The sequence below is a fragment of the Oratosquilla oratoria genome, chromosome 7, assembly GCF_046742065.1.
Source record: "Oratosquilla oratoria isolate Oo_2021 chromosome 7, ASM4674206v1, whole genome shotgun sequence".
NCBI classification, from domain to species: Eukaryota; Metazoa; Arthropoda; class Malacostraca; order Stomatopoda; family Squillidae; genus Oratosquilla; species Oratosquilla oratoria.
This window is the reverse complement of record NC_134783.1, coordinates 38,105,109-38,118,004: the sequence shown is the minus strand read 5'-3', so window position 1 is coordinate 38,118,004 and position 12,896 is coordinate 38,105,109. Positions and strand designations below refer to the sequence as shown.

General features: G+C 37.4%; 1 protein-coding gene across 2 annotated transcripts in view; it reads left to right on the top strand.

Annotated features, from left to right (window-relative positions):
* The first annotated feature begins 4,736 nt into the window (after positions 1-4,736).
* The window catches only part of Raf (serine/threonine kinase raf oncogene), a 57,666-nt gene continuing 49,506 nt past the window's right edge, over positions 4,737-12,896 (top strand). The window contains exons 1-4 of one of the 2 annotated variants that reach the window (XM_076188008.1): positions 4,737-4,834; positions 4,924-5,054; positions 11,955-12,056; positions 12,415-12,595. In XM_076188008.1, coding sequence (XP_076044123.1) covers positions 4,947-5,054; positions 11,955-12,056; positions 12,415-12,595 — 391 coding nt within the window. In that variant the 5' untranslated portion in view covers positions 4,737-4,834; positions 4,924-4,946. The remainder of the gene's footprint in view (positions 4,835-4,923; positions 5,055-11,954; positions 12,057-12,414; positions 12,596-12,896) is intronic. The other variant, XM_076188009.1, reaches the window with a different exon arrangement.

Genomic DNA, 12,896 nt, shown 5'->3' with positions numbered 1-12,896 from the left:
ATTTTATATTGTACTGATATTCTATTTTTGTTTTTCCAAACTCCATTATGCTACACTTGTTAACATTGAAGTCCACTTCCCATTTCTGACTCCAATTCTACACCTTATTCAGGTCTTCCTGCAGTGATTCGCAATCCTTTTTAGTTTTTACTTTCCTTGACAGTTTGGCGTCGTCTGCAAAAAAGCTCATGTAACATTTCACATCATCATCCATGTCATTCACATAAATAGCAAACATTATTGGAGCCAATACAGATCCTTGCGGTATTCCACTGATCACCTCTTTCCAACCTGAATATTTTTCTCTGAGCACTACTCTCATCTTTCTACCAATCAGGAAGTCCTCCATCCATTTTAATAGGTTCCCTTGTATCCCTCCTATATGTTCCATTTTTTTTTTTTTTTTTTATAATTTTTGTGTGGTACTTTGTCAAAAGCTTTTTGTAAGTCTAGGGAAGGCACAGTTAGCCCATTCATTCCTTTCTTGCACTATGTCTATTAGTCTTGAGTAGAAACATATTAAGTTTGTGGTACATGATCTTCCTTGTCTGAACCCAAATTGTCTTGGGTTTATTATATTGTTGTCTTCCAGGTGTTTTACCCATCTATTCTTGATGATTTTCTCACAAATTTTGGCTATAGTGCTTGTTAGTGTGACTGGCCTGTAGTTAGTTGGTTCTTCCTTGTTTCCTCCTTTATATATTGGTACAATGTTAGCATTTTTCCAGTCCTTTGGTATTTTTCCTTCTTTAAATGAGAAACTTATTATGTTATGTATTTTGTCCATTAGTTCTTCTTCGTATTCTTTTAGAATCCAATTTGCAATTCCATCCAGGCCATGTGATTTCCTAACGTCAAGGTTTGATAGATGTTCCAATATTTCTTTTTGTGTTATTGTTATCTCGCTCATGGGAGGAGATCTCCTTTCATTACCTTCGGCCCAATATTGCGCTTTCTCTCTAGTGAACACAGATTTGAAGTGATTATTCATGACTTCGGCCATTTCTAATTCTTCTTTATATTTTATATTCCCTTGGCGTAGTTTCACCATTTCCTGTTTGTTTTTAAGTTTACCATTCACGTATCGATAGAATAGCTTGTGTTGCTCTTTGCATTTATCTATAATATCCTTTTCATGGTTCCTTTTTTCCTCTCTTCTCACTTTAACATACTCATTTCTGTAGTTTATATAAACTTGCCATTTTTCATTTTTTTTTCTTTTCTCCATATTTTCCAAGCTCTGTCCCTTTTATCTTTTGCCTCACTGCATCTTTTGTTGAACCAGCATTTAATGTACACTCTCTCTAGCTTCTGTCTTGGTGCGTGCCTATTCACCCCTTCATTGTAATTATCCATCAAGATATCCCATTTCTCTTCCACTTTTGTCTCTTCCATGTAAAATTTTTCCCAGTTTGCATTCTGGAAGAATTTCTTTAGTTTTGCAAAGTCGGTTTTGTTGTACATCAGTCTCCCTTTCCTATGCTTTTCATTTCTCTCCATGTATATTTCTTCGTTTAGTTCAGTCTCAATGAGTATATGGTCACTTTTTCCAATTGGTGTCTTGTATTGGCTTTTATCCACAATTTCAGGTTCTGTTGTAAATATTAAATTTAGTTTCGACGGCTCCTCGTTATTTCTGTATCTGGTGTTTTCACTGACCCACTGAGTCATTGTATATCCCATGGTCATGCCCAGTAGTACATTAACCCACAAGTCTTCTCCTTCTCTTACTGTCATGTTCTCCCAACAAATTTCTTTGCAATTGAAGTCCCCCATAATTACCAGATGACCCCAGCCTTTTAGTATCTCATTTAATGATTGTCTTGTATCTTCTAACATTTTTATATGCTCGTTCTCTTTCCAAACGTTCGTTTTTTTTTTGTTTTTTTTTTGGGGGGGGCACATAAGTCACCACGAACTTTCTACTTTTCATGTCCTTGTTTTCGACTTTTATCATGATCAGTACTACATTACCTTTGCCCTCCGCAATTTTTGTCACATTCAAGTTTTTCTTGGCCAAGAACATGATTTCTCCTTCCTGTTTCTTGTCTCTGTTTTTAATCCAGTAATTGTATAGTCCATGTCCAACATCGATGGATGGTATTTCACCCCTTAGTTTAGTGTCCACAATTCCCATTATGTCTGTTTTTTCTTCTAGCAGGCAGTCATTAAGTTCATTCAGTCCTGAAAATAATCCGTCAATGTTGGTATTGGCCATTTTCAATTTTCTTCTTTCTCTATTTTTTGTCTTTGGTTCGCCCATTCTGATGTACCATTTCCCTCAGTCTCATGTCGATTACTCTCCAATAGAATTCCTTACTTTCGGTCTCCGTTTTCTTTGCGTCTTTTTTTTTTTTTTTTTTGCTTCATCTCATAGTGTCTTTTCTTTATCTAATTCTTCAATACTCATTTCTCTTTTTATCCATATCTTATTGTACTTTTCACTCCTTGCCAAGTTACCTACTTTTTCAAATATGTCTTCTACTACCATTTGTGATCTTAGTTTTATCTTTAGTGGTTGATTTCTATCATTAGAATAGTGACCAATCCTATATGCATCATCTACGTCTTTCCTTCCATCTTGGGCTCAATCCTGAACTTCTTTTTTCTCATGTACCTCGCCAGACCATGTTTTTCTTTTAGTCCATATACCACAATATATTTTTCCTATCCACTGTGTCTCTGACCCAATTTGCTTTTCATTAATTACTTGGATAATTGTGTTTTTGCATTTTTCTGCATTTGTTGTTGGACAATTTCTTTGAAAACAATTTCTTTGTTTTCAATGTTTTCCTTCCATTTCTTAATCTTTTGGATACTTTCCTCACCTAAGTTCTCTTCGATTTTTTCAGTCATTTCTTGTATTTGTTGTTTATATCTTTTTTAAGTTTTCGCTATTGGTAGTATCATTAAGTCTCTTCTTTTCATTATCACTCTTCAGCTCTCTTACATCATTTTTAATTTCCTTAATCTCGTTTCTTAGATCCAAGTTAGTTTTCCTCAGGTTGGAAATTTCAATGTTTGCTTGCGCTAAGCAATCCATTAGTCCAGCGATTTCGTTCCTTAGTTCATAATCTCATTCTCCCATCGTATCTTATTTTTGCTCATTTCCCTCTATATCTCTAAGATTTGTGTGTGTATGTGTGTGTGTGTGTGTGTGTGTGTGTGTGTGTGTGTGTGATTCATCTTGGTCTTTGGATCATATGTTGGACTCGTGATCGACAGCTATTTCCCTCCCGGAAGAGAGCTCAGAGCTCGTATGACCGATCTAAGGGTAATGCTTTGACCTTACACGCACACACACACCCAACTCCCCGTCCACGAGAGTTGAAGTAACGACTCGAAGCGCAGCGATACCGAAATAACAGCCCTGGGCAGGATTCGAACCAGCTACCGCCAGCACCACCGTACTGACAGTCTGATACTCTACCATCCGCACCACTGAGTGCGTGTGTGTGTGTGTGTGTGTGTGTACGGTCACAGCGTTATCCATAGATCGGGATACATATAATATTGGAACTCTCATCCGAGAGGGTAATATCTGGCGATCACAAGTCCAACACGTGATCCAAGACAATGGTGAATCACTCAGAACATCACCCAACATCAAAACAATACAAGAGTGTCATTTTCCTCGGATGCAGTCACTACACAGAAAATAGATATTACACCCTGCTCCCATACTCATCTCGGACAAACACACCAAGTGATCTTTGGGTCAACCCGGTGGCCGTGACCGGATTCCATGGTCATGGCTACCCTGATAGTGCTCCAAGGCTAAGGACTGATTGAAAACTCGATATGTTTTTTTGTTTTTTTTCAAAGGAATTGTTCATTTTGAAAATTTATCAGAGAACAGTATCATTTACACGTAATACCTGGTATTTTTTAATCTATCATCGAAACATTAACAATGATAACAAAACGAATACACGTGGATTTTCTAAAATGTCATTATATTACCTGTCGAGAGGACAAAATGTTCAAAGACTAAAACGAGAAGAACAGATACATAGGCTACAATTGTACCCTACAACACACTTTGAATGATTAATTTCACTATGGGTCTTTCTGGAACAGATTCATCTACTGGCCGTGTTTTCTATCACACGAAAAAATTGTGAACTACGTAGACAAAATTATAGCTAAAGTTCCAGGCCATAAAGCCTACTGGTTACATAGGTTGTCAAACTTGTTTGGAAATTAACAAAACTGTATATTTAAACCAACTACAAATGTAATCAAATAGATCTTATCTACTGAAAAGTTCGAGCGACATGGTAAAGATCACTGTAATGTACTTTTATATGTTTTTGTTAGGTTCCTATCATATTGGCCTACCTGTATATTTGTGTTTTGATGTATAAATCTGAACAATGGCTTTTTTTCTTTCCGCTTTTGGCTGATAAATGGGCACCTTAACCACCCTGTTTTTAAACAAGTCACAAATAATAAAACCCACGTGCTCTGCATACACAACTTTTATTCTACATCTTCGCTAGAATAGTTTATTAACTACAACTCTTTATCATATCAGAATAATTCAATCATTAAGTTGTCTAATTGCCGTTAACAAATAGAATGTAGTCACTAACTCAACTTCATACAAATAGAATTCAGTATTTTTAGTGGATTATAAGGGTATTCAAACTAAAAATATTAGCGCATTGAACACCTTTAATGGCGAAGTTGAAGCAGACTGGTAGTTGTTTTCCTTACTCTATATGTCGACTGTGATGAAATTGTAATCTCTTTAATTTTAGCGATGTCAGTGTATTCTTGACTTCTGTATTGAAATCGTTTGGTCAATACATATGATTACTTGTTAAATATAGTAAGTGTACTACGATTTTTGATCGAGCATCATTTTATAAAAAATATATGGAAAATAAATCAACCTGAAATTCCCGTAAATTTTGGCAGATGATAAAATAAACAGGTGCAAGATGGCGGGTGTCGAGAGTCCCAGAAGTGGAGGGAGTAGTACACCTTCACCCACACATACACCGGAAAATATTACAGAGGGAAATGATATGGCCACACTACAAGAAGAGGTAAGAAAGTGGCGATAGTTTATGTTAGGTAGGTTATATGAAACGTCCTGGTGATTGAAATAAAGTAAGGACAGCCATGCGCATATCATGTGTTGACAGTGGATCATGAAGGATTTTTTTTTATTACAGTGTAGTCTAACAGTATATAAACCATGAAGTACCTTCATACAGTTCTGTAGAACAATTATGTTTCATATCAACCATATGGAATTGTGTTTAGTGGGTAGTAAGAGGGAGGGAAGGTGAAATAAGCTGTAATGGTTGGGTATTTTGGGTTGACTTGCATGTCCATCAAAATACTAAAAACAAAATACTTCGCAAACCAAATCCCAGGTTTTGCTATCGTTGGGTTAGAGTGGGGCATAATTTTACAATAAAGTTTCTTCAGCCCTGAACAGGCAGGGTGTAAGTGATTGATTTGACAAAATCTTCAGAACAGTTTGAAAGGTAGTCTTCGGTTTGACTTCGCAGAAGTGTATGGTTATTTTTGTAGGTAGGAACTGATAGATTCATCCTCATTCGCAAATCTTGTATTGTTATATAGGGATTCTGAGACGTTGGCCATTGAAATTGTTAAAGGGTTGGTTGACCAGGAGGGACAGGTGAAATTGGACAAGTAGATAGTGGTTGATGGTGAGGGAGTGAATAGATCAGGTTGCCAGGGATGGCTTATCTGGTTGTGTCAAGAGATGTTGAAGGGGCAAGTTAGTGACTGACATTATAGGCGAGATGTGTTATTTTCAGTAATGGTGTCCCAAAAAGTTGGATTTTAGGAAGAGGTAAAACCAATTGATGTACTGCTTCTTAGGAGACTGGTAGTTGGATTTGATAGGTCTGGTAAGTTTGTTGGACCACATAATTCACAGGTTAGCAAAATAATTGGTTTTGTAGCAATGACCTAGCCAATTAAATGACTAAGATCAGTGTAATGATGTTTTTTAGGATTAGGAATTACTTTTCTAGTTTAGTAGGGAAAGTATAAAGATTAGCTTACTTAATGTAACATTAATTTGTTCTTGTGGAAAGTAAGAAATTGATAAGCCAAACTGAAAACATTTGTCCTGCTTTAAAACCAAGGCACTTTTGCATCAACTTAAGGATTTGTGTAGCCACAATAATTAAGGAACGATTCCACATAGTGGTTCTTATGTAGGTGTATGTTGGTCATTAATCGTTAGCCGTTATTATTAGATGTACTACTATTAAGAATACTGTCGTGAATATTGTTGTTACTAATAGTTTTGCAGGTATTATTACTCTTGTTTTTACTGTTACTATTATTATTATTTTGGCAATAACAATAGTAATGATAACATAGTAATAGGAAATGACTGTTTTCATTGTGCTTTAGTAATGATTACTTGCCTCAAGTTTCATTTGGCAATGGCTGCAGGAATCTCCAGACCCTTCTATGGATTTATATGGAAAGAAATATTGGACTGGTGTCGTGTGTTGTATTAGCGTCAGGCTGTTTCTGTGTCACTGGATAAAAATTTATGGTTTTCAGTTCTCACTGTTTGAAAAGATGAATGGAATATAGTCAAAGTTGATGAAGTTCTTGGGCTCTGTCTAGAGACAGTGTGTTCCCCTTTGAGTTGCACCCTGAAATGGGGGTAAGAGCATTTACAGGATTTGAAGATAGGTGGCAGGGAAAAGATTTTCTCTGGTGTTCCTCTTCCTGAACCACTACTTTTGGGTACCTGTTGTTGCTGCCTGAGGTGATAATGCTGTTGTCACCATGTAGCTCATTTTGGTTTATAGAAAACCAGTTGGTATTTCATTGATTTTTAGGTTTAGATGATAGATTTTGTCAAATATTTACTAGGATTTGAAAAAAAAATGCTATTTTTACTGACAGTGATACTGAGCGGCTGCCAGGCAAATTAAAAAATATGTATTGCATACTGTTTATAGTTCTGGCAAATTTCCTGCCAAAAACTGCCATAGTATCAACAGGGTCATTGTCTGTATTCTGGCAAAAATCAACAAATACAACCTTATTGTAACTCATCCACACAATAGGAGAAAAGGAAAAAGCCGTTGTCCAGTTATGACTGGAAGACACCCCCACCCAAGATAGTCAGACAGGATATATGTACATGCAATTGTTCTTCAGTGAAAATAGCAGAATAGTTTAAAATCACAGTATGGTGAAAATAATATTGGCCATGACAGTGATAAATGATGATCATGTGGGTTACTTTTTAAAGGTTAAAAATTTCACTCCCCTATTGGGTGTCATGACTGAAGATTGTCAGAACTTGTATTGTGATGGAGCCTCACTGCAGTAGTAGAAGTTAAAAGTGATCAGCATTCTTCTCCACTAAAAGAAGAATACTGATCACTTTGAACTTCTACTATGCCACCTTTCTGCTGCCCTCACTGACTTCATCTCTTCAGCTTAGTATCAATAATAATTGTTGCCTCAAGTTTTACTGACTGGAAACGTGCAGCCCCAAGGCATCTTCAGGCCCTCCCATAGGTCTCTTTGAGAAGAAGCTTTAGTGTTGTCTGTCAAGCTTTGATGGGAAAATAAAGTCAGATGGAAGTATTATGAGCCTATAGCCTCCTGATGTTTTGTCATAAAGGACTTTCCTTTATGAAAGTTGTGTTTTACAAAATGCCAGGATTTTAAAACTCATAACACCTCTATCTGCATTTCCTTTCTCATCAGAGTCCAACTTATCCAAATGAATTCCTTTTATTATAGTTGTCTGTATTGTATTAGTGTGGGACCTTTTCTTTGTCACTGTCTCAAAGTAGCATGAAGAGGGGAACAGTCGTTGGTTGTCAGCTCTCCATATGTGAAAAGGTGGAGGAAATTCAAAGCCACAAAGCCTTCCTACAGGCATTAGCAGTCTCACATTTCAGAGATCAGTTCACCATAAACCCAAATACCCTCTTTGCCTTTCTCCTTACTGATCTTCAGTTCCTCAGGGAATTCCCTGGTGGAGCCTGCATTAACAGGGACAGCTTTTTCAGTAATCATAACATTCTCGAGGTTGAAACACTTCTCGCTGTATATGGTATTGCTTGTATACATTTTATACTGTCAATATTTTAGTAATTTTAGTGGTATGAACCAAAGTCATGCAACATGAGTGGGAACTCGTCTCTACAAAAAAAAAAAAATGCTGCTCACTTTAGACCTTATTTCTGCTGTCCTTTAATCTTATGACCAGAGTCATGTAACATGAATGGGAACTCATCTCTCTTTAAAAAAAAAATGCTGATCAATTTATCCCTCAGTTCTGCTGGCCTCCTTTAATCTCCTTTACCACCTCTATGACTCCATTTCTTTGGTGCAGTATTGTCCCCAAGGATAGAAATGCTGGATATTTTTTATGAAATACTGGAAAAATACTTGAACCACCTTTTGTCATGAGGAAGGAGCTGGAAATCAGAAGGAGAAAGAAAAGGAGTAAACTGAAAACATGGGAAGAATATAGATGTGGGTCTAAGGGAAAGATATTTTCATGAAGTATCATAGTATCATAGAGAGGACAGAAGACGGGTGAATGGAGAATGGTTATATATGGATGATGATGTGATGCATGAGGTGGAATGGGTGGGGGGATGGGGAGTGAGGTAGTATGTGTGAGCAAAATTTGATGTAGACCGAAGGGATTTCTCCCCGTCTTCTCCTTTTCTGCATGAGGGGATGGAGAAGGGGGTCACCGATTTAATGAAGCAGCCTTGCTGTAGATGTGCAGTGTCTTGCAACACTGCCTCTGACCCAGGGCAGTGGACAAGATACAGGGATGACCCGTCATCTAGAAGGTGCCAAGATAAGAGGGAAGGTAGAGGGTGGAGGGGAGTGGAGTGTATTAGGGATGGAATGGGTGGGAATGGTTTTTATGCCTTTTTATTTTTGGCTACCTCCCTTGTAAGGGGGAAAAAGCCTTTGGTATATGTATGTATGTATCATAGTATTTGTACATGAGTATGAGGGATAGAGGGTGGGATATGGGAATGACCCATCATCCATAAGGAGCTAAGATGAGATGGAGAAAAGGGTGGTGGAGGGGAAGGGAGTCAGTGGGAGTAGGTATGTTCCTTTGACTTGGCTACCTCCCTTATAAGGGGGAAAAAGTTCTTGGTATATATTATTTGTTTGTTTGTTTATTATTTGCTTGATTATCATGTATTATTATTTATCTGTCAATATGTTATTTACTATTTACCTATCATTATGTATATTATAATTTTATTTATTTATTTTATCATTATAATTTTTTTTTTTTTTTTTTTTTCTTTTTTGCATCTGACCTGGGTATGGACCAAAAGGTCTCCTGTCAGCTTGCTCCTCCATTGTAATCCTTAATCCTTTGTTATAGACATAGACATAGAAGGGTCCCGGAAGAGGCTATTGAGCCTGTGACTCCGGCTCTAAATGACTAAAACTTAGGTCATCTGGGGTCTAGTGGTCACTGTGGTCTAGGTGTTTGTTATTTATTTGAGCTGTGTAATCGTATATTTGATCTTGATGTTTCCATACACTATCCAATCTCTTGTCAAAACTCACAACTGAATATGCATTGACAACATGATCAGGAAGACTATTCCAGTTGTTGACAACACGACTGCAGAAAGTGAATTTCCTGATGTCCAATCTTGGGCGCTGCTTGTAGATCCTCTTGGTGTGTCCTCGAGTCACTGAACCGGCAAGTTCAATAAATAATCCCCTGCTCACTTCACTATCATAATCATATAAATTGTTGACAATTTTAAAGGTTTCTATCATGTCCCCTCTTGATCTCCGGTATGATAGTGTAGGAAGGTCTAATTTCCTCAATCGTTGAGGGTAAGGCAAATCCTTCAGGGTAGGGACCAAGTTTGTTGCTCTTCTTTGAACTGCATCCACAGCCTCAATGTCCTTTTTCTTGTATGGACACCATACCTGATTAGCGTATTCCAAATGTGGTCGGACTAGTGCAGTGTATAATGACTTGAATATGGTCTTGTTCAATGTTACGAAAGTTCTTCTTATTAGCCCAACTAGTTATTTGCCTTATTGATTTTCTCAGCCAAGTGTGCTGTGAACTTTAGCTCGTCATCAATTACAACTCCCAGATCCTTCTCTACTTTGATTCTTGTCAATTCTTCTTCCATAGAATATATCCTATTGTCCACATTTGATTTCCCGATTCTCATCACAGCACTTCTTGGGATGAAATCTCATCAGCCACTTCTCTGACCAGCTTCTCATCCTCACGAGATCTTCTTGCAATTTCCCACAGTCCTGGCTTTCATGAATCCTCCTGAATACTTTGGTGTCGTCTGCATACAAGAATAATTCGCTGTCGATTACAGAATCTGGCAAGTCATTAATATATAAAACAAACAGTAGCGGACCCAACACAGATCCCTGAGGTACACCGCTGACCACGTCCTTCCATTCTGACTCAACTCCATTGACAATCACTCTTTGTTTTCTATCATTGAGAAAGTCTGCTATCCATGACAAAATGTTTCCTCTGATGTTATAACTCTTGATCTTCTCAACTAGCCTTCTGTGGGGGACAGTGTCGAAGGCCTTCATGAAATCGCAGTATGCAACATCGACAGCTCCTCCTTCATCTAAAATCTGAGTCCATCTGTCCAAGACCGTGATCATTTGTAGTACCGTCGAACGCCCCTCCACAAATCCATACTGTTTGTTACTAATCAGCTTATTGCCCTTGAGATGTTCCAGAATCCTTTTCCTAATTATTGATTCCAATAACTTGCATATGACACATGTTAAGTTATTGTGATAAATGGAAATGGTGAGAGGAATTGACCCAACATACGGCTGTTAAAGTGTGCCAGATGTATGGACACTGCTCTCTTAATTCACTTAATTTTCATATTGTCATTGCGTATGATAATCAGGGTGTGGTGGGGATTTTCTGAAGTGGCTCTACACCATGCTTAGAAGCCTTTACCATCATTTGAGGCAGTGAGACAATCTACTAATAACTGGAATTGGTTATGTCATGCAACAAGTGTTAAAGTTGATGCTGAAAAGCAGTCCGCATTGCTTGAATTAGTCAATCAAATGGAGGAAGATAAGATTAGGGGGAAATGAAACTGTTCATACATGAATAAGATCGTGACAAAATTATATTTCCAAACTTACTTAAACTTTTAAGCTTCACAGAACACCTGAAGGATGCCATACAAGTATTGGAGTGAGCTTGAAAGCTGGAATGTGCTACTAACATTTAGGTCAACTTAATAACATTCCTTCATACTTATGGAAATACTGACTTTTACCAGAATTTCCACTTTCATGACTAATTGGTACTGAAAAAGTACCATGAAAGTTAAAATCACAAAAAGGCGAGTACTGATTTGATATTAAAGACTGTAATCATATCCAGGGTCTTTCATCCATTGCCTCCTCCTAGCCAGTGCATGGCATGTAGTTACCTAAGTTATGTTCCTAAAGATATCAGGAGTTATTATTATAGCATCATATCTTCCCTTTCTTTGATATTTCAGGGTTGTTATTCCAGGTTTTCATTCATTCATTAAATACTCATGTGCCAGTAATGTAGAAACTATCCCACATTAGTACAATAAAGACCGGCCCAAAATTTCTTGTTAGAGAAATATATGGAAGACCCAAGGATTATTGCCAATCACTATGAGGCTTTAGCTTTCCAGTCCATGAAACTCAAAGCAACAGTTATTTTTATGACTTGCAGGTTTCCCTGTGGAAAGGAATTAAGGATAATGAAAGTACAGTACATAGGCATTATTTGATGCTGACAATATATTGTACGAGTTTGATTCGGATTTGTGCTTCAGCAAATTGCTGAGAGCGAAGGGCACATATAATACAGAATGGAAGGCTGGTATACATTAACAGAGGTTTTGTTTGTTCATTAGTAACTAATTTTTTTTTTATTTCAGCTACAAAATATACAGAGAATAATTCAGCTCACAAGGGAGTACATTGATGACCTGAACTCGAGGTTTGCTGGTTTTCAACACCCGCCTCAGCTGTATGTCTCAGTAAGTTGACAATTAGTGTGAATCCAAATATTTGTACTTAGATTTTTTAAGTGAGTAGCATTGTTCACATAGGTTTTATAGTTATTGAATAATTTGGTTGAGTTTTAACTTCGAAAGTGAAACAATATCAATGCAAAACTATTCTGACTCCAGACATCAGCAGTTATTTAAAAATGGCTCCAAAGTAACATAACAGACAAATGCAGCATTTCTTCATAGATTTATATGAGTCTGAGGATCCTTGTTTGCTTCATCGGAGCTATGGATCTATTATCAGAGGAACTTAAAAGTAATAATTGATTGAATATTCATCATTGCTCTGAGATGACTAATTGATTATTTTAATTTTTTCATGCAGGAGTATAATGAGCTGACTGTAAAGTTACATCGTTTTTTGGCTAAAGAACAGGAAATCTTAGAACAGGTCAATTCTGTGTCATCCAATGGATGTTCAGAGGAGTACACTTGTCAGGAGCCTCCAGCTCCAACGCAACCTGAAGAGGTGCCAGTCGACCCCAGTCCACCAATCCCTAATACTAGTAAGTACTATAGAGCCTTTATTTGCAGAAGTGCTGTATCTCGATGCATTGCCAAGTAGTGTGGCGGAGGACAGTAATGTCCCTTCATCCTCAAGGTGCTAAAATGGGATGGGTGATAAATGGGTGTAGAATGGGAATATGCTTTGACTTGACCACCCCCTTATAAGGTGGAAAGGGCCTTTTGATAGGTGTGTGTATTTGTAATTTATGGTACAAAAGCAGTAGTAGAAAGGTGGCACAAATGAATGTGCAAATTATTAGTAATATATACCGTGGACACTTGTAAATGGAAGTGAAAACT